The sequence below is a fragment of the Salvelinus namaycush genome, unplaced genomic scaffold, assembly GCF_016432855.1.
Source record: "Salvelinus namaycush isolate Seneca unplaced genomic scaffold, SaNama_1.0 Scaffold1339, whole genome shotgun sequence".
NCBI lineage: Eukaryota > Metazoa > Chordata > Actinopteri > Salmoniformes > Salmonidae > Salvelinus > Salvelinus namaycush.
The window spans coordinates 1-22,500 of record NW_024058052.1 but is presented as its reverse complement, the minus strand read 5'-3'; the positions used below and the strand labels follow the sequence as shown (position 1 = coordinate 22,500).

Genomic DNA, 22,500 nt, shown 5'->3' with positions numbered 1-22,500 from the left:
AAGTGAAGTATTTCCAATACCATGTTATACTTAACATACACGTACGTCATTGTAGTGAGGAAGTCACAGACTGAGGGGCATAATGTGTTGCTCTTCAAAGCAGATGGGAACCTTTGTCGTCAGTGTTTGTGGCTCAGGGGACTGTTTTAGCGTGTCGCTGGCTGAGTGTTATTGAACAGCATTGATCGCAGAGCAGAACAGGGGACCAGCCTCATCTGCTTTCTGCCTCACTAGAGAGAAAAAGAAACATTACACGACAGTCAATGTCATTTGCACTAACATAGACATACAAGACACCACACTCCAGGGAGAGTGTATGGAAAGGTGTATACCACACACACACACACACACACACACACACACACACACACACACACACACACACACACACACACACACACACACACACTCCAGGGAGGGTGTATGGAAAAGTGTAGACCACACACACGCACACACACACACACGCACACACACACACTCCAGGGAGGGTGTATGGAAAAGTGTAGACCACACACACGCAAACACACACACACGCACACACACTAACTTACACACACTCCAGGGAGGGTGTATGGAAAAGTGTAGACCACACACACGCACACACACACACACGCACGCACACACACTCACTCGCACACACTCCAGGGAGGGTGTATGGAAAAGTGTAGACCACACACACACACACACACACTCCAGGGATGGTGTATGGAATTACTTGGATTCTACCCCGTACCACTTTGCGGGTGTTGTATTTGATTAGTCACTGAATGGTTGAAACAGAGGAGGTTGAGTATTATCTTGAGGGGATGAGAAAGAGAATCCTCCTGAAGTTATGGATTAACAGCCTCTGTCTTGTTTGTTAGTCTGAAGAGCTGCTAGACTGTGACATCAAAAGCCATAATTGTCCCTTTGTCTTCCAGTCGCTCTTTCTTTCTTTCTTTTTTCTTTCTTCTATTAATTCTCTAATCTCTTCTCTCTCTCCATTTCTCTTTACTGTTCCCGTTCTCTTTCCTCCTCCTCTATCTATCCATCTCAATATGTCTCTCACTTCCTCTCTCTGTCTTTCTCTCTCTTCAATCTATTCCCTCCTATTTTGTCTTTTCATCCGTCTCTACCCCAGTTAGCCTCTATGAATGTGTCTTAAAGTCTGTCTCCATGGGAGTGAATGGAAGGATACTGTCTGCTGTCTCTCTTCCTTTAGAAAGTCTGCTACTCTATACTCTCGGGTTCAAGACAAAGCCACGCAGTGACAGCTGCACCAGAGTCTCATTCTCCCACACGAACATCAGCCGGGTTTATCCATTCAGCTATGCTAAGCTACACTTTGTTGTCATAAATGTTATGCCCGTGCGGAAGTTAAATGAATTGTCGACAGTGTTCTCCCCCAGCCTTGCATACAAAGATGTTTTCAGTAAAACTCCTTATTAATTCTTTAAAGATGCTTTTATGTCCTCCAGCGGATAAATCATAGAAATAAATGAATATGAATAAATATCTCTAAGGGAAAACATCTTTGAAACATTTATGTGACAATGAGAAAGGCACTTTTTAAGATTTAGTTGTGAAACACCTTCATGTAAAATTAGACTCTCAGGGACCTTTGAATATCAGGTCAGGCAGTTACATCCGGCGACCTGGGTTCAGGGGCCAGGCACTCTAATATTTTACCCAGGGAGAGGCCCTCATCTGTGGGGGGATGGCGCTTCCTTTGCCCCTGACATTGATGGATGGAGGATCTTCGATCCAGAGTGTGGTTATCATGGTAGGATACGGGGGACTGTGACTAGTAGCAGACTGGACAGACAGACAGACAAACAGGCAGGGAGAGACAGAGAGAGATAGAGAGAGAGAGACAGAGAGTGAGAGAGAGAGACAGAGAGTGAGAGAGAGAGACAGAGAGTGAGAGAGAGAGACAGAGAGAGAGACAGAGAGAGACAGAGAGAGACAGAGAGAGACAGAGAGAGAGAGAGAGAGAGAGAGAGAGAGAGAGAGAGAGAGAGAGAGAGAGAGAGAGAGAGAGAGAGAGAGAGAGAGAGAGAGAGAGAGAGAGAGAGAGAGAGAGAGAGAGAGAGAGAGAGAGAGAGAGAGAGAGAGAGAGAGAGAGAGAGAGAGAGAGGACCCCATCATCCCACCATGTTTATCTCGACCACACACAGAGACAGATCCTACACTATATCCCACATCTGATACTACATTCTCTATTCAGTTATATGTTTAGTCATCACGGACCATAATGCACTACTTTGTTCTACTTTGAACCAGAAAGAGTTCTCCTCTCGAAGCCGTAACTCAACCTAAAACTGTCTCAACACAAAGTGTTCTCTCAACACTGGGAGAAGTATTTTTATTTTTAAAGTCAAGATGAGATCATTTGCAGGCTTTTGACTTTTCGTATTGCATATACACATCTGCTGTGTTCTCCGCTTCCCTTTATGTGAATAATGCTGGCTACTCCGACAAATGACATCATACAGAGAACATAGCACAGTAGGTTTTTTCAACCTGATCCTTTGTTTTGGTGTCTTTGCGTGCCTGAACACATATACAGGCCTATTTCAGCTGTCTAACTTCCTAAGGATAATGCCTTGTGTACTAGTTGGCAGCACAGTCAAACACATGTTGTTTGGCCACAGAAAGAGCTGGTTCATAAACGACCACAGCTTACCTCCAAAGCAATTAACAGGATGCGTACTATTGTCTACAGGCGTGGTCAAAAGTTTTGAGAATGACACAAATATTCATTTTCACAAAGTCTGCTGCCTCAGTTTGAAAGATGGCAAATTGCCGGGAAAACGACAATTTGCATATACTCCAGAATGTTATGAAGAGTGATCAGATGAATTGCAATTAATTGCAAAGTCCCTCTTTGCCATGCAAATGAACTGAATCCCCCCCCAAAAAAATTCACTGCATTTCAGCCCTGCCACAAAAGGACCAGCTGACATCATGTCAGTGATTCTCTCGTTAACACAGGTGTGAGTGTTGACAAGGACAAGGCTGGAGATCACTCTGTCATGCTGATTGAGTTCGAATAACAGAAGGGAAGCTTCAAAAGGAGGGTGGTGCTTGGAATCATTGTTCTTCCTCTGTCAACCAAGGTTACCTGCAAGGAAACACGTGCCGTCATCATTGCTTTGCACAAAAAGGGCTTCACAGGCAAGGATATTGCTGCCAGTAAGATTGCACCTAAATCAACCATTTATCGGATCATCAAGAACTTCAAGGAGAGCGGTTCAATTGCTGTGAAGAAGGCTTCAGGGCGCCCAAGAATGTCCAGCAAGTGCCAGGACCGTCTCCTAAAGTTGATTCAGCTGCGGGATCGGGGCACCACCAGTACAGCGCTTGGTCAGGAATGGCAGCAGGCAGGTGTGAGTGCATCTACACGCACAGTGAGGTGAAGACTTTTGGAGGATGGCCTGGTGTCAAGAAGGGCAGCAAAGAAGCAACTTCTCTCCAGGAAAAACATCAGGGACAGACTGATATTCTGCAAAAGGTACAGGGATTGGACTGCTGAGAACTGGGGTAAAGTAATTTTCTCTGATGAATCCCCTTTCCGATTGTTTGGGGCATCGGGAAAAAAAGCTTGTCCGGAGAAGACAAGGTGAGCACTACCATCAGTCCTGTGTCATGCCAACAGTAAAGCATCCCGAGACCATTCATGTGTGGGGTTGCTTCTCAGCCAAGGGAGTGGGCTCACTCACAATTTTGCCTAAGAACACAGCCATGAATAAAGAATGGTACCAACACATCCTCTGAGAGCAACTTCTCCCAACCATCCAGGAACAGTTTGGTGATGAACAATGCCTTTTCCAGAATGATGGAGCACCTTGCCATAAGGCAAAAGTGATAACTAAGTGAATCGGGGAACAAAACATTGATATTTTGGGTCCATGGCCAGGAAACTCCCCAGACCTTAATCCCATTGAGAACTTGTGGTCAATCCTCAAGAGGCGGGTGGACAAACAAAAACCCACAAATTCTGACAAACTCCAAGCATTGATTATGCAAGAATGGGATGCCATCAGTCAGGATGTGTCCCAGAAGTTAATTGACAGCATGCCAGGGTGGATTGCAGAGGTCTTGAAAAAGAAGGGTCAACACTACAAATATTCACTCTCTGCATCAACTTTATGTCATTGTCAATAAAAGCCTTTGACACTTTTGAAATGCTTGTAATTATACTTCAGTATTCCATAGTTACATCTGACAAAAATATCTAAAGACACTGAAGCAGCAAACTTTGTGAGAATTAATATTTGTGTCATTCTCAAAACTTTTGGCCACGACTGTATGTATAGAGTACACATTGTATGGAGTGGTGTGTGTGTGTGCGTGTGCATGTGTATATGTGTGTGTGTGCATGCGTACGCGTGTGTGTGTGCTTATGAGGTCGTGTGTGTTTGAGCTGCTCGTCCATAGCATATCTACATGACTCCACTCTCTCCCTCTCTGTCTGGTTCCTATATATCTACGTAACTCCACTCTCTCCCTCGCTGTCTGGTTCCTATATATCTATGTAACTCCACTCTCTCCCTCGCTGTCTGGTTCCTATATATCTACATGACTCCACTCTCTCCCTCTCTGTCTGGTTCCTATATATCTATGTAACTCCACTCTCTCCCTCGCTGTTTGGTTCCTATATATCTACATGACTCCACTCTCTCCCTCTCTGTCTGGTTCCTATATATCTACGTAACTCCACTCTCTCCCTCTCTGTCTGGTTCCTATATATCTACGTAACTCCACTCTCTCCCTCTCTGTCTGGTTCCTATATATCTACGTAACTCCACTCTCTCCCTCTCTGTCTGGTTCCTATATATCTACGTAACACCACTCTCTCCCTCTCTGTCTGTATCCTATATATCTACGTAACTCCTCTCTCTCCCTCTCTGTCTGTATCCTATATATCTACGTAACTCCTCTCTCTCCCTCTTTGTCTGTATCCTATATATCTACATAACTCCTCTCTCTCCCTCTCTGTCTGGTTCCTATATATCTACGTAACTCCACTCTCTCCCTCTCTGTCTGGTTCCTATATATCTACGTAACTCCACTCTCTCCCTCTGTCTGGTTCCTATATATCTACGTAACTCCATACAGGATTATTCACTAGCGTCAGAGCAGTGTAACACAGGTGGATGGGTGGCTGCTGTGAATGTGGAAGTCTTCCAGAGGTGGAGTTTACTGACTCTTCAATGCCAAGTCCTCAGGCTGAATACACCGCAGGGGGAATCTTTAAACACAAAGAGGAAGTTTGACTTAATCAATGCAGAATAGGTTCATTAGGGAATAGTGAACTCACATAAACATAAACACACATACTCACACGTCTCTCTCTCTCTCTCACACACACACACACACACACACACACACACACACACACACACACACACACACACACACACACACACACACACACACACACACACACACACACACACACACACACACACACTGTTTATCCTCGATCTCTAAAGCCATGTTAATGTAATCAGAGTGGCTCACAGGGAATGCTGACTCAGACTCTACCTCAGGCTCTGACTGAGGCTCTGACTCAGGCTCTACCTCAGGCTCTGACTCAGGCTCTACCTCAGGCTCCACCTCAGGCTCTACCTCAGGCTCTACCTCAGGCTCTGACTCAGGCTCTACCTCAGGCTCTGACTGAGGCTCTGACTCAGGCTCTACCTCAGGCTCTACCTCAGGCTCTGACTCAGGCTCTGACTCAGGCTCTACCTCAGGCTCTGACTCAGGCTCTACCTCAGGCTCTGACTCAGTCTCTACCCCAGGCTCTACCTCAGGCTCTGACTCAGGCTCCGACTCAGGCTCTAACTCATGCTCTGACTCAGGCTCTACCTCAGGCTGACTCAGGCTCTGACTCAGGCTCTGACTCAGGCTCTGACTCAGGCTCTGACTCAGGCTCTAACTCAGGCTCTCTGTTTCTAACTGACTGAATCACTCATCTGCAGAAGTATAGGTGATAAGTTATGACTGGGACGTCTGGGTTTTTGTGATCCGCCAATAGTGTTCTTGTACTCCTGTGTCGTTGGTTATTGGTTTGTGTCACCCTTGATATGAAGGTAAATGAGTATGAGAAGACTGCTGCCAAAGGTGTTGACTTTCTGGTTGATTTTCTCTCTCTCTCTGTCTCTCTGTCTCTGTCTCTCACTCTCTGTCTCTGTCTATGTCTCTCACTCTCTGTCTCCCTCTCTCTCTTTCTCCCTCTCTCTTCCTCTCTTTCTCTCTCTCTCGCTCGCTCTCTCTCTCTCTTTCTCTCTCTGTCTCTCTCTCTCTCTCTCTGTCTCTCTGTCTCTCTCTCTTTCTCTCTCTCTCGCTCTCTCTCTCTCTCTTTCTCTCTCTGTCTCTCTCTCTCTCTCTCTGTCTCTCACTCCCTGTCTCCCTCTCTCTCTTTCTCCCTCCCTCTCTTTCTCTCTTTCTCTCTCTCTCGCTCTCTCTCTGTCTCTATCTTTCTCTCTGTCTCTCTCTGTCTCTCTCTCTCTCTCTCTCTCTCTCTGTCTGTCTCTGTCTCTCTCTCTGTCTCTGTCTCTATCTCTCTCTTTCTCTCTCTCTCTCTTTCTCTCTGTCTCTCTCTCTGTCTCCCTCTGTCTCTGTCTCTCTTTCTCTCTCTCGCTCTCTCTCTCGCTCTCTCTCTCTCACTCTCTGTCTCCCTCTCTGTCTCCCTCTCCATCTCCCTCTCTGTCTCTGTCTCTCTTTCTCTCTCTGTCTCTCTCTTTCTGTCTGTCTCTGTCTCTCTCTCTGTCTCTGTCTCTCTTTCTCTCTTTGTCTCTGTCTCTGTCTCTCTTTCTCTCTCTCTCGCTCTTTCTCACTCTCTGTCTCCCTCTCTGTCTCCCTCTCCCTCTCTGTCTCTGTCTCTGTCTCTCTTTCTCTCTCTCTCTCTCTCTCTCTCTCTGTCTGTCTCTGTCTCTCTTTCTCTCTCTCTCTCTCTCTCTCTCTCTCTGTCTCTCTTTCTCTCTCTCTCTCTCTCTCTCTCTCTCTCTGTCTCTGTCTCTCTTTCTCTCTCTCTCTCTCTCTCTCTCTCTCTCTCTCTCTCTCTCTCTCTCTCTCTCTCTCTCTCTCTCTCTCTCTCTCTCTCTCTGTCTGTCTGTCTGTCTGTCTCTCTGTCTCTCTGTCTCTCTGTCTCTCTGTCTCTGTCTCTCTTTCTCTCTCTCTCGCTCTCTCTCACTCTCTGTCTCCCTCTCTGTCTCTGTCTCTGTCTCTGTCTGTCTCTGTCTCTCTCTTTCTCTCTCTCTCTCTCTGTCTGTCTCTGTCTGTCTCTGTCTCTCTCTCTCTCTCTGTCTGTCTCTGTCTCTCTCTTTCTCTCTCTCTCTCTGTCTGTCTCTGTCTCTCTGTCTCCCTCTCTCTCTGTCTGTCTCTGTCTCTCTGATTTCAAATCAAAGTTGTTGACTTAACTCCTCTTCCCCCTCCTCCACCTCCCTCATCATCCTCCCCTCCTCTCACTCCATCCCTTCTTCCATCTCTCTCTCCCTCCCCAGGACGTCCACATAGTGAGTACGGATGAGAGCCAGGTGTTCCTGGCCCTGCAGGAGTGGTACCAGACAGACAGCTACAACCTGTACCAGTCGGACCCGCAGGGCGTCTACTACTCCATCGTGCTGGAGAACGTCCGCAGCGCCAAGCAGCCGGAGGAGAGCGTCCTTATAGACATACTGGAGGTGAGTCCTGTGGCGCTCGTCTGTGGCTCAGTTGGTAAGAGCAAAGCGCTAGCGATGCTAAGGTTGTGGGTTTGATCCCCGCTGGTGTCTTGCATAGTATAGTTAAGCAATAAGGCCTGAGGGTGTGTTGTGTTGCATCGTGCATAAGAACAGCCCTTAGCCGTGGTATATTGGTTGTATACCACAAACCCCTGAGGTGCCTTATTGCTATTATAAACTGGTTACCAATGTAATTAGAGCAGTAAACAATTTGTTTCATACCTGTGGTATACGGTCTGATATACCACGGCTTTCAGCCAATCAGGGATCAAACCACCTAGTTTATAATATATGTACTCGCTGTACTGTCACGTTCTGTTACTTTCTGATAAATGGCACAGGACAGGTGAGAGAAGAGAACCCTGCCCCCTAGCTGTAGGACAGGTCATTACACCCTGATCAATGGGAATGCTGTGGTGCTGTTGTACTTCATAGGTGGGTTAGGTTAGCACAGTTCACTTCAACTTCCTTATAAACTGCCGAGCTGTTTCTCTCCAAGTCTTTACCTTGTGTGTTTGGGTGGGAGTTGTTACACACCTGATTTCCTCTCTTTAGTCTCTGTTGAACAGAGTGTATCACTCATTTCCATAATGCTGTTCCCGCTTACACGGACTTCCGTCATTGCTAGTCATTGCCAAGGTAACAGTGGGTAGGTGGTCCCACCTCCACGGCAGCGCAGAGCCATGTCGGGATCGCCTGTGGCTTTGAGTGGGTCTTAAGCTGTGACTCAGTTGGTAGAGCATGGTGCCATGGTTGTGGGTTTGAGTCCCACTGCTGTAAACCAATCTGGATAAGAGCGTCTGCTAAATGACTAGAGTGTAAATGTAGTGTAAGCCTGCGTGGCCTCGAGACAGGAAGCTCATATTAAAACACAGGGCAGGAAGAGGGGAGGAAGAGAGGAGGAAGAGTGGAGGAAGAGAGGAGGAAGAGAAAAGAAAGAGTGGAGGAAGAGAGGAGGAAGAGAGGAGGAAGAGAGGAGGAAGAGGGGAGGAAGAGAGGAGGAAGAGAGGAGGAAGAGTAAAGGAAAAGTGGAGGAAGAGAGGAGGAAGAGGGGAGGAAGAGAGGAGGAAGAGAGGAGGAAGAGGGGAGGAAGAGGGGAGGAAGAGGGGAGGAAGAGAGGAGGAAGAGGGGAGGAAGAGAGGAGGAAGAGGGGAGGAAGAGGGGAGGAAGAGAGGAGGAAGAGGGGAGGAAGAGAGGAGGAAGAGAGGAGGAAGAGGGGAGGAAGAGGGGAGGAAGAGGGGAGGAAGAGGGGAGGAAGAGGGGAGGAAGAGAGGAGGAAGAGGGGTGGAAGAGGGGAGGAAGAGGGGAGGAAGAGAGGAGGAAGAGAGGAGGAAGAGAGGTGGAAGAGAGGAGGAAGAGAGGAGGAAGAGAGGAGGAAGAGGGGAGGAAGAGAGGAGGACGAGGGGTGGAAGAGGGGAGGAAGAGGGGTGGAAGAGGGGTGGAAGAGGGGAGGAAGAGGGGAGGAAGAGGGGGGGAAGAGGGGGGGAAGAGAAGAGGAAGAGAAGAGGAAGAGGGGAGGAAGTAAAGGAAAAGTGGAGGAAGAGGGGAGGAAGAGTAAAGGAAGAGAGGAGGAAGAGGGGAGGAAGAGGGGAGGAAGAGAGGAGGAAGAGAGGAGGAAGTGGTTCGTGAAGCCGAGGGCCAGCACTGCAGAACACGTTTCTTCTCCTCCTCTCACATCCCTCGCTCCAGGCTGCACTCTCATCACACAGTGAGAGAGATGGAGAAAAAGAAAGAGAGTAAAGGAGATGGAGGGAAAGCTAGAGAAAGAAGGAGATAGAGGGAGAGAGAGGAGGAGAGAGGGTGTGTTGCAGGTACAGATAGAGGAAGACAAGACAGACAGAGGGGTGCACAGATACAGTAGATACGAGTTTCATAGACGGAGACATCTAGACAGGTAGTTTATTCCATATTCCCCTTAGGTAGTCTCTCTTGACCGGACCTGCTGACAAGTGACTCTCCCCTGACCGAGTAGCAATAATAGTTACATTATACAGAGCCTTCGGAACGTATTCAGACCCCTTGACGTTTTCCACATTTTGTTAGGTTACAACCTTTTTTTCCCGTCATCAAGCTATACACAATATCCCATAATGACGAAGCAAAAAACGTTTTTTTTTTTATGTTTGCTAATTTATAAAAAATTTAAAACAGAAAGATCACATTTACATAAGAATTCAGACCCTTTACTCAGTACTTTGTTGAAGCATCTTTGGCAGCGATTACAGCCTCGAGTCTTCTTGGGCATGACGCTACAAGCTTTGGGGAGTCTCTCGCATTCTTCTCTGCATATCCTCGAACGCTCTGTCAGGTTGGATGGGGAGCATTGCTGCACAGCTATTTTCAGGTCTCTCCAGAGATGTTCGATCGGGTTCAAGTCCGGGTTCTGGCTGGGCCACTCAAGGACATTCAGAGACTTGTCCCGAAGACACTCCTGCGTTGTCTTGGCTGTGTGCTTAGAGTCGTTGTCCTGTTGGAAGGTGAACCTTCGCCTCAGTCTGAGGTCCTGAGCACTCTGGAGCAGGTTTTCTTTAAGGATCTCTCTGTACTTTGCTCCGTTCATCTTTCCCTCGATCCTGACTAGTCTCCCAGTCCCTGCACTGAAAAACATCCCCACAGCATGATGCTGCCACCACTATGCTTCACTGTAGGGCTGGTGCCAGGTTTCCTCCAGACGTGATGCTTGGCATTCAGGCAAAAGAGTTCAATCTCGATTTCATCAGACCAGAGAATCTTGTTTCTCATGGTCTGAGAGTCCTTTAGTGCCTATTGGCAAAATTCAAGCAGGCTGTCATGTGCCTTTTACTGAGGAGTGGCATCCGTCTGGCCACTCTATCATAAAGGCCTGATTGGTGGAGTGCTGCAGAGATGGTTGTCCTTCTGGAAGATTTTCCCATCTCCACAGAGCTCTGTCAGTGACCATCGGGTTCTTGGTCACCTGATCAAGGCCCTTCTCCCCCGATTGCTCAGTTTGGCCGGGCGGCCAGCTCTAGGAAGATTCTTGGTGGTTCCAAACTTCTTCCATTTAAGAATGATGGAGGCCACTGTATTCTTGGGGACCTTCAATGCTGCAGAAATGTTTGGTACCCTTCCCCAGATCTGTGCCTCAACACAATCCTGTCTCTACGGACAATTCCTTCGACCTCATGGCTTTGTTTTTGCTCTGACATTCACTGTCAACTGTGGGACCTTATATAGACAGGTGTGTGACTTTCCAAATCATGTCCAATCAATTGTATTTACCACAGGGGGATGCCAATCAAGTTGTAGAAACATCTCAAGGATGATCAATGGAAACAGGATGCACCTGAGCTCAATTTTGAGTCTCATAGCAAAGGGTCTGAATATATATGTAAATAAGGTATTTATGTTTTTTATTTTTAATACATCTGTTTTCGCTTCGTCATTATTGTGTATTTTGTGTCGATAGATTTTTTAAATACATTTTAGAATAAGGCTGTAACGTAACAAAATGTGGAAAAAGTCAAGGGGTCTGAATACTTTCTGGCACTGTCTGGAGAACTCTGCTCTGTGGGATTCTGTCTCTGACTAAACAACATTCTGATCTCTGAACAGTCTTTTCTACAAGCCTGTGCTTTTACTATAGCTAGGACCCATACAAACTGACCCCACGTCAGTTTTATACCTCACTACAGTATAATACCATAACTGAGATGTCTGTTGTCATTGCTTTCCAGGTGCGCGGGATCAAGGGGGTCTTCCTGGCCAATCAGAAGGTGGATGGCAAAGTGCGGACTCTCATCACCTATAACAAAGGCCGAGACTGGGAACCGCTAGCCCCGCCTACTACTGACATGAACGGCAAACCGGTCAACTGCAAATCAGTAAGGAAACCATGCACTGCCCACAATGCAGCAGCTTTATACCCATCAATCTGCCGACATGTAAGTGATTACTTCTAGGATGGAAGGCAAGAAGAGTGCAGTTTTAAAGTATTCAATCGGCAAACCGTGGTCTCGTGAACATCTACAGGGCTGGGTGTCTGAGTCATTATTAGCCATCGGTCCCTCAGACAGAGAAAGTTTAACCATAACTTTGTTTTTGAACACCCATTACTCCTCTCTCGTTTATATATGCTCCTCGTTTGTGACAGCGACGCCAGGTGACAGGTCCGAGAGACAGCTTTATGTCCTCTGACAACAACACTATCACCCGCACGGTGTGTCCAAGACGACACAAACACTGCTACTACTCCATCTAAAAGGCCTGTCTCAAAGCACATTAGAATAATAATGTCTGATTGAATAGAAGGCTGGTGATTGGTACATTTCTGTTAAATGTGGATTCATGTGTGTTGTCTGTGTTTAATCTACTGCCTAATAGTGCTGCAAACAGGCTACTTTTTTTTGTTTAGGTTTGAGAGGGCCAGATACAGGCCCCATAGATCACACAACATAGAGTACTACCCTTATAATGTGACATAACTCATGTTTTACCCCTCTCCTAGCCTGACTGTCACCTCCACCTCCACCTGCGCTGGGCTGACAACCCCTACGTATCAGGGACCGTCCACACCAAAGACTCCGCCCCCGGACTCATCATGGGCGCAGGTGAGTAACCATGACTACCACTGCCCCATGACTACCACTGTCCTTACGTCATTACTGCAGTGGCCATGGTTACATTATGACCAATCATTCTGGTTGTTTGGCTTTATAGGAACACAGCATTACTCTCTGTATGAGACACTGTAACAGCACCCTGTGGGGACACTGAGACTGGGAACCCCTACAGTTTCAAATCAAATTGTGTTTGTCACATGCGCCGAATACAACAGGTGTAGACCTTATAGGGAAATGCTTACTTACAAACCCTTAACCAGCATTGCAGTTTTAAGAAGAAAAAAATCTAAGAAATCAACTAGTTTGCTAGTGAACCGGGGTTGGTTAGTCTAAGTAAGCTTTAGACTACTGGTTCTAGTGAGGGATTCCAGCCCCAGTCATTACTGTGATGCAGTGAGGGATTCCAGCCCCAGTCATTACTGTGAAGTAGTGAGGGATTCCAGCCCCAGTCATTACTGTGATGCAGTGAGGGATTCCAGCCCCAGTCATTACTGTGAAGCAGTGAGGGATTCCAGCCCCAGTCATTACTGTGATGCAGTGAGGGATTCCAGCCCCAGTCATTACTGTGAAGTAGTGAGGGATTCCAGCCCCAGTCATTACTGTGATGCAGTGAGGGATTCCAGCCCCAGTCATTACTGTGATGCAGTGAGGGATTCCAGCCCCAGTCATTACTGTGATGCAGTGAGGGATTCCAGCCCCAGTCATTACTGTGATGCAGTGAGGGATTCCAGCCCCAGTCATTACTGTGATGCAGTGAGGGATTCCAGCCCCAGTCGTTACTGTGAAGTAGTGAGGGATTCCAGCCCCAATCATTACTGTGAAGTAGTGAGGGATTCCAGCCCCAGTCGTTACTGTGATGCAGTGAGGGATTCCAGCCCCAGTCGTTACTGTGATGCAGTGAGGGATTCCAGCCCCAATCATTACTGTGATGCAGTGAGGGATTCCAGCCCCAATCATTACTGTGAAGTAGTGAGGGATTCCAGCCCCAGTCATTACTGTGATGCAGTGAGGGATTCCAGCCCCAGTCGTTACTGTGATGCAGTGAGGGATTCCAGCCCCAGTCATTACTGTGAAGTAGTGAGGGATTCCAGCCCCAGTCATTTCTGTGATGCAGTGAGGGATTCCAGCCCCAGTCGTTACTGTGATGCAGTGAGGGATTCCAGCCCCAGTCATTACTGTGAAGTAGTGAGGGATTCCAGCCCCAGTCATTACTGTGATGCAGTGAGGGATTCCAGCCCCAGTCATTACTGTGATGCAGTGAGGGATTCCAGCCCCAGTCATTACTGTGATGCAGTGAGGGATTCCAGCCCCAGTCATTACTGTGATGCAGTGAGGGATTCCAGCCCCAGTCATTACTGTGATGCAGTGAGGGATTCCAGCCCCAGTCATTACTGTGATGCAGCTCTGAGGCTTTGATAGCTCTCTGTGTTGCAATACAGTGGAGCCATCAGACAGACAAGACTGGACATAATGCAGGCTTACGCCAGGCAGACACAGTGGGGGAAACTAGCAGCGGAGCTGTGTTCTCCACACTTCACCAAGCCCACTATCCACCTAAACCTTCTCAGACCGCTCTATTGTTGACAGTGCCACTCCTCTAGACAACCTGGATTTACCTTAGAAAGGTAGAGGCTTAGAGGAATGGAAGATACAGTGCCAAAGCACTTCAACCCCAGAGAAGAGTTCACTCAGTCACCGCTGCTTTTATATATTGAATACTTAGCATTTCTGTTCGAGCACCTCTGGAGGAGGAGAGTTAGACAGAGTCCTGAGTGAAGGGGATAAGTGGGGTGCCTCATCCTCTGAGTGAGAACGAGCTGCCATGCCAACCCTCACTTCTCCCCTCCTCTTTTCCCTCGTTCCCGCTGTTAAAAACGAGAGGAAAATTATCTGAAATGATTTGTCGGTGCAGGAGGCTTTGATCCGACAGAGCGCCTCCTCCTCCCTCACTGGTCTCTCTCCCTCTCCCTCTCCCTCTCCCTCTCCCTCTCCCTCTCTCTCTCTCTCTCTCTCTCCCTCTCCCTCTCCCTCTCCCTCTCCCTCTCCCTCTCCCTCTCTCTCTCTCTCTCTCTTTCTTTCTTTCTTTCTTTCTTTCAGGTAACTTGGGTTCCCAGCTGGTGGAGTATAAAGAAGAGATGTACATCACCTCTGACTGTGGGAAGACCTGGAGGCAGGTAAGTCTCAGTCTCTCTCTATTCCACTCTTCTGAAAAGGAGAGATGGGATAATTAACTGTGGAAGAGGAGGGCATTCAAATGTGTTTGTCTGCTAAAAAACGTTCAGCCTACAGTGTTCAACTGTTTTATACTCTTCTTCTATGTGTCCTATTCATGTACTGTAATCCTTTTAATTTCTTGCAGTCATCAACTAACTTTCCACTTCCTGGCTCTTTCATAATTTCCTGCAATTCTCCTTCCTGTTTTCAGGTGTTTGAGGAGGAGCATCACATCCTGTACCTGGACCATGGAGGGGTCATCGTTGCCATCAAAGACACCTCCATCCCTCTCAAAATACTCAAGTAGGCACCTCTAACCATCAACAAAATACTCAAGTAGGCACCTCTAACCATCAACAAAATACTCAAGTAGGCACCTCTAACTGTCAACAAAATACTCAAGTAAGCACCTCTAACCATCAACAAAATACTCAAGTAGGCTCCTCTGTCAGCAAAATACTTAAGTAGGCTCCTCTAACCATCAACAATATACGAGAGAGAGAGAGAGATACCTCTTCAAACCCAGAAATTCCTAAATTCACAGCCTCAAACAAAACATTTTTCTCCCCTTCTCAGAAGTGCACATACATGTATGTAGATCACAGAGATTCACTTTCGTTTAGGGGCCCCTTGGAAAGCAAAAGAACCCAACTCAAGGATGCCCCGTGCCAATATGCTGACTTCCCTTCACACACACTTGTTAGCTAATTCCTGGCTCTGGATCACTCTAACACAAATAGCAGCGGGTTGCTTTGGGTTGCTCATGTATTATCCCACCGCTGCCACGTTGCTTTTAATAATGTAAAAACATAACATTCTCAGAGGTGAGATGCCAAAATAAAACATGTAGGCTTATACATAATAATGTGTACATTCAGAAGTAAATCTGTACATATTCTAATGCAGTCATGTTGTGCTTATTCAGGGTACGTATGAAATAGGGATTACATGCAGATTGGTGTTAGAGAAATCTGTGGTGTACATTCATTCATCACAAATACACACTTGTGTGTTATTAAAAGATTAGATTGCAGCAAAGGACTTCCACTGTGTCCTCACGGTAAGTTCATCTTTGAACATGTTCTTCGAGTGTTATGGAGGAAGAAAGAACGAGGGAATGAGAAAGAGAGAGAGAGAGAGAGAGATATGAGACAGACAACAACAAACCATTCCCTGATTCTCTCTGTATACAGTATTGGAATGTCTGTCTCTCTCATACTCTGTGCATATTATCTAATCTGTCTCTCTAGTGTGTTTCTCTAGTTATTCTCAAGGCTTGTAAGCACATGATTAATTGCATAGCCTACAGACATGGGTCTGCTTCTCAATCCCATGTTGATTCCTTTCCAATACACAACCATACTTATGTAACCCTGTTGATTCCGGGAGCCATAACCACAGGAGGTTAATTCGAGCTAGCGGTTAGCTTTGTGTACTTTATCCTCTAATTTTAAAGTCCTTGCTTTGGTAAACATTAGCGTGTGCGTCTGGTGGCGTGTTTGAAGACAAACCCACGCCGAAACAGCCTGGTGACCAGTTCCAGGTCATGGTTCAGTCGTGGAGATAATCTGACCTCTCACGGCATGTATGACCGCATACAACCTTCTAGACAGGAACTCATTATGAAGGGTCTTTTGAGCCTCTTTCCAAGATGGCCGTTCTATTAAAGCCTATAGAACTGTAAGTCATGTACGACCGCATACAACCTAGCAGGGCACCCTACCAATATGGAGACTCACTTTTTCCAAGATTCTTGGAAAGAACTTAAGGTCAGTAGACATCTAGTTATGTAGTTAAATCTATAGTTGTGATAGTTATCGATGCATAGTTTTTTTGTGTGACGGCATTACATCCTGCTAGTCAGGAACCCTACTAATATAGAGATGAATTTCTACCTCATCCAAGATGGCCGCTTGTTGAAAAGAGCCTATAAACTTCCATATAGTGGATGTGATTGTGTTGATGTTTTTTCTCCCCAGGTTCAGTATTGATGAGGGACGCACCTGGACCATCCACACCTTCACAAGCACCTCAGTGTTCGTGGACGGACTTTTGAGCGAGCCGGGAGATGAGACGTTGGTCATGACGTGAGTGTGCCCTGGAATCTTCCATAATCGTCTATGGAGCTATATACAGTCGTTTGGAAAGGGAATTATGAGATTTGCAGTCTGAGAATAGGCCCCATTTCAAGGACACCTCTTCTCCAAAGCTCTGCCATTGATGTATTGCAACTCTCTCAACTAGTAACAAAGTAATTGATTGGTTTCTTAACACTATCACCTTAACATTGCGGTGTCTGATTGGCTTGAGCCTATTCTTCAGATGAAATGGCCAGGCGATGATTCCCCCAGGAGACATTGAGAATTGATCCGGCAGTCTCAGTGACACCTCCTGCTGCTTAGCTCACACTCCTAGCCTGCTCTCCCTGCCTAAGTCCTGGCTCCTCTGTTTGCAAATAAGCGGCTTAGTGAAGGAATAAGGATCAGCTGCCTCTCCAGGACTCATATTTTGCACCAGCAGGGTTTTCTCATCTCCAAAATTCACTCTCCATTAGGTGGAGTGGAGCGCCCAATTTTCCGTTTTTATGACCTGGTCGTTTCCTCCATGATTTTCTTGAGGGGTTGATTAGCCCAGTGAGGAAGATGATGGTGCATGTGGAGAGAACGCTTCTTCTTTCACTCTTTCTCGGTTTTCTTCTGTTTTTAAAAATGTTCTGTTGCCCTCTTTTCACTCTCTTGCTCTCTCTCTCTCACTCTCTCTCTCTCTCTTACTGTCTCTACCTTCATCTATTTTTCCATCTCTCCCCCTCTCTCCCCTAATCAAATCATCTCTTGTGAATTGGCTGGAGTGAGAGTAGAGGCACAAAAACTCAGAATTTTGGCCCCAGTGGGGAGATGAGACCTGGGTTTCATTTGAGCAAAGATGGTGGAGGGGGGGGTGTAACAAAGGTGGTGGTGGAGGGAGGGGGGTGTAACAGAGATGGTGGTGGTGGAGGAGGGAGGTGTAACAGAGATGGTGGAGTGAGGGAGGTGTAACAGAGATGGTGGTGGTGGAGGGGGGTGTAACAGAGGTGGTGGTGGTGGAGGGAGTGTAACAGAGATGGTGGTGGTGGAGGAGGGAGGTGTAACAGAGATGGTGGAGGGAGGGAGGTGTAACAGAGATGGTGGGGGTGGAGGAGGGTGTAACAGAGGTGGTGGTGGTGGAGGGGGTGTGTAACAGAGATGGTGGTCGTGGAGGGAGTGTAACAGAGATGGTGGTGGTGGAGGGAGTGTAACAGAGGTGGTGGTGGTGGAGGGGGGTGTAACAGAGGTGGTGGTGGTGGAGGGGGGTGTAACAGAGGTGGTGGTGGTGGAGGGGGGTGTAACAGAGGTGGTGGTGGTGGTGGAGGGGGGTGTAACAGAGGTGGTGGTGGTGGAGGGGGGTGTAACAGAGATGGTGGTGGTGGAGGGAGTGTAACAGAGATGGTGGTGGTGGAGGGGGTGTAACAGAGATGGTGGTGGTGGAGGGGGGTGTAACAGAGGTGGTGGTGGTGGTGGAGGGGGGTGTAACAGAGGTGGTGGTGGTGGTGGAGGGGGGTGTAACAGAGGTGGTGGTGGTGGAGGGGGGTGTAACAGAGGTGGTGGTGTGGAGGGGGGTGTAACAGAGATGGTGGTGGTGGAGGGGGGGTGTAACAGAGGTGGTGGTGGTGGAGGGGGGGGTGTAACAGAGGTGGTGGTGGTGGAGGGAGTGTAACAGAGATGGTGGTGGTGGAGGGAGTGTAACAGAGATGGTGGTGGTGGAGGGGGGTGTAACAGAGATGGTGGTGGTGGAGGGGGGTGTAACAGAGATGGTGGTGGTGGAGGGGGGTTGTAACAGAGATGGTGGTGGTGGAGGGAGTGTAACAGAGGTGGTGGTGGTGGAGGGGGGTGTAACAGAGATGGTGGTGGTGGAGGGGGGTGTAACAGAGATGGTGGTGGTGGAGGGGGGTGTAACAGAGATGGTGGTGGTGGAGGGGGGTGTAACAGAGATGGTGGTGGTGAGGGAGTGTAACAGAGATGGTGGTGGTGGAGGGGGGTGTAACAGAGGTGGTGGTGGTGGTGGAGGGAGTGTAACAGAGGTGGTGGTGGTGGAGGGGGTTGTAACAGAGGTGGTGGTGGTGGTGGAGATGGGGTGTAACAGAGGTGGTGGTGGTGGAGGGGGGTGTAACAGAGGTGGTGGGGGTGGATGGGGGGGTGTAACAGAGGTGGTGGTGGTGGTGGAGAGGGGTTGTAACAGAGGTGGTGGTGGTGGAGGGGGTGTAACAGAGGTGGTGTGGGGGTGGAGGGGGGTTGTAACAGAGGTGGTGGTGGTGGAGGGGAGTGTAACAGAGGTGGTGGGGGTGGAGGGGGGTGTAACAGAGGTGGGTGGTGGTGGAGGGGGGGTGAACAGAGGTGGTGGTGGTGGTGTGGAGGAGGTGTAGAGAGATGGTGGTGGGTGGAGGGAGTGTAACAGAGGTGGTGGTGGTGGAGGGGAGTGTAACAGAGGTGGTGGTGGTGGAGGGGGGTGTAACAGAGGTGGTGGTGGTGGAGGGAGGTGTAACAGAGGTGGTGGTGGTGGAGGGGGGTGTAACAGAGGTGGTGGTGGTGGAGGGGGGTGTAGAGAGAGGACACAATCCTGAAATAACAGAACAACAATTGTCTCCTACGTCAGGGATGACCAAACACACATACACACACATACACACACATACACACACATACACACACATACACACACATACACACACATACACACACATGCGCCATCTGCTTCCGGTGCGGCAGGTAGCCTATCGTTGGGACATTAACCGAAAGGTTACTGGTTTGAATACTCGAGTAGACTAGGTAAGAAATCTGTCAATGTTCCCTTGAGCAAGGCAATTAACCCTAATTGCTCCTGGAAGTCGCCCTGGATAAGAGCTGAAATGTACAAATTTATATTTACGTGTAGGGACAACTGACTTCAATTTTTGACGGTGGAAGACTCTTTGACCAGGGACTTAGCAGCAAGGACAGGCTGGAAGGGAGAGAGTCCTCTTCACATACTAATGACAAGAACCTTGGGAGGTAAAAACTGTGACTTGTCACATGCTAGATAGAGAGAGAGAGAGAGAGAGAGAGAGAGAGGGAGAGGGGGGATAACACAACAGCATCTATTTGTGGGCTGACATCCACCATTCACAATAGAAAGTAATTTGCTGCCTATCAGAATGGGTTAAATCCTATTAGAATGGGTTAAATCCTATTAGAATGGTTTAAAATCCTGTTAGAATGGGTTACATCCTGTTAGAATGGGTTACATCCTATTAGAATGGGTTAAATCCTATTAGAATGGGTTAATCCTGTTAGAATGGATTAAATCCTATTAGAATGGGTTAAATCCTATTAGAATGGGTTAAATCCTATTAGAATGGTTTTATTTTATATATTTTTTATTCCGCCTTTATTTAACCAGGTAGGCTAGTTGAGAACAAGTTCTCATTTGCAACTGCGATCTGGCCAAGATAAAGCAAACCAGTGCGACAGAAACAACAACACAGAGTTACACATGGAATAAACAAGCGTACAGTCAATAACACAATAGAAAAAAAGAAAGTCTATATACAGTGTGTGCAAATGGCATGATGAGGTAAGGCAATAAATAGGCCATAGTAGCAAATTAATTACAATTGAGCAGTTTAACACTGAGTGATAGATGAGCAGATGATGATGATCAGATGATGGTGTGTAAGTAGTGATACTGGTGTACAGAAGAGCAAAGTATGGGGATGAGGTAAGTAGACTGGGTGGGCTATTTACAGATGGACTATGTACAGCGATCGGTTAGCTGCTCAGATAGCTGATGTTTAAAGTTAGTGAGGGAAATGTAAGTCTCCAGCTTCAGCGATTTTTGCAATTTGTTCCAGTCATTGGCAGCAGAGAACTGGAAGGAAAGGCAGCCAAAGGAGGTGTTGGCTTGGGGATGATCAGTGAGATATACCTGCTGGAGCGCGTGCTACGGGTGGGTGTTGTTATCGTGACCAGTGAGCTGAGATAAGGCGGAGGATTACCTAGCATAGACTAATAGATGACCTGGAGCCAGTGGGTTCTGGCGACGAATATGTAGCGAGGGCCTGTAGAGCATACAGGTTGCAGTGGTGGGGCGGTATACTAGGCGCTTTGGTAACAAAACGGATGGTACTTTGATAGACTACATCCATTTGCTGAGTAGAGTATTGGGAAGCTATTTTGTAGATGACATCGCCGAAGTCGAGGATCGGTAGGATAGTCAGTTTTACTAGGGTAAGTTTGGCGGCGTGAGTGAAGGGGGCTTTTGTTGCGAAATAGAAAGCCGATTCTAGATTTGATTTTGGATTGGAGATGTTTGATATAGAGTCTGGAAGGAGAGTTTACAGTCTAACCAGACACCTAGGTTACATTCCATTGTCGCATACATAACACAACTGATGACATGTTTTCACATCAATTTGTTCCTTAAAGAACATGCTCTCACAGACTTGGAATTGGGTCCATTTTTAATACATAAGTACATTTTGTATGTCCACGATACCTTTTTACTCAATAGTATATTGCCACCAGTGGAGATACATTGTGACAACTCAATTGATCGTCTTTCATTCGATTGCTTTTATGAATGCCTTTGAGTTTATAATAACACATTAACGCCAGCCAATCTTATGTGCAGAGCAGTCAATGGCTTTGAAGGGCCCTCATCATTTACAGGGGCATCTGGTGTGGTTTAATATGCAAAGTATGGACTATAGAAAGATGTCGTTTTTCCAGAAGCCCTTAAGTGGATCCCTACTCATTAGTGCTGATGAAAAGAGTGTGGCTGGAGCGCTGTCATGTGACACCGCTACCTTCAGACTGCCTTGTTTCCCAACAGAGGGATTGGCTGAGACCGTGGACAGTGGATATGGTACATGGAGTCACGTCTCGAGTCTCTATGAAAAACATCTACAGATTTCTAGACAGTAGACAGTAAACAGACATCAAAGTGATGATAATATGATCGTATTAGATCTGTATTTCTCCTGTGCGTCTCTCCCTCCAGGGTGTTCGGTCACATCAGCTATCGGTCAGACTGGAGCTGGTCAAGGTGGACTTCAGACAGTCATTCCCCAGACAGTGTACAGAGGGAGACTACGACTCCTGGAAACTCACAGATCTGCAGGTACTCAACACACACACACACACACACACCCACACACACACACACACACACACACACACACACACACACACACACACACACACACACACACACACACACACACACACACACACACACACACAGTCTTGTGCAGCTCTTTTGTAAAAATGTTGTGGTGTATCCTGCACCTTTACAGTTAGCAAATGTATACTTTTGGCCCTCCTCAGGGAGAGAAGTGCATCATGGGTCAGGAGAGGAGTTTCAGGAAGAGGAAGGACACTGCGTTCTGTATCAAGGGGAGGAGCTACACCTCCGCCCTGACTACCAAGCCCTGCCAGTGCTCCGAGAAAGACTTCAACTGGTGAGACACCACACCACAACCAACACACTCTAGTGCAATAGACTATACTTGAGGTATAGACTTGAGATCAGCACATATGATATGCGTCACAATCAGGGTTAGGCTTGAATTCCTTTTCTGTTTAGGAGATTAGTTGAAAATCCAATAGAAGCATTTTCAATGAGGATCATCTTTCATTTCCAACTCTGTTCCTGAATGAGAATAACACTGTAATTCACCATAAACAATCAATCGATGCTGTATGTAGACTAGATAATTGATATTGATCCTGTTGGCGTGTGTGATGTTGGTGTCTATCGATCATTGATATTGATGTTGGTGTCTATCGATCATTGAGCTCATTTGACCTTTGCCCTTTCTCTGCACACTGGATGGAATTTACCCTTATCTACTGTTATAGGACCAGCTTACCCTTATTTACTGTTCTAGAACAAGTTTACCCTTATCTACTGTTCTAGAACCAGTTTACCCTTATCTACTGTTCTAG

The 22,500-nt window shown here is 47.2% G+C and overlaps 1 protein-coding gene across 1 annotated transcript in view; it reads left to right on the top strand.

Moving 5' to 3' along the window:
* The window catches only part of LOC120036459 (VPS10 domain-containing receptor SorCS2-like), a gene marked incomplete at its 3' end in the record, with an annotated part of 40,406 nt that extends 18,393 nt beyond the window's left edge, over window positions 1–22,013 (top strand). The window contains 9 exon segments of the mRNA XM_038982898.1: window positions 7,491–7,670; window positions 11,405–11,551; window positions 12,175–12,277; window positions 14,387–14,463; window positions 14,715–14,806; window positions 16,483–16,590; window positions 21,554–21,585; window positions 21,588–21,673; window positions 21,880–22,013. Of these exon segments, the coding sequence (XP_038838826.1) occupies window positions 7,491–7,670; window positions 11,405–11,551; window positions 12,175–12,277; window positions 14,387–14,463; window positions 14,715–14,806; window positions 16,483–16,590; window positions 21,554–21,585; window positions 21,588–21,673; window positions 21,880–22,013 (959 nt within the window).
* Window positions 22,014–22,500: the final 487 nt, after the last annotated feature.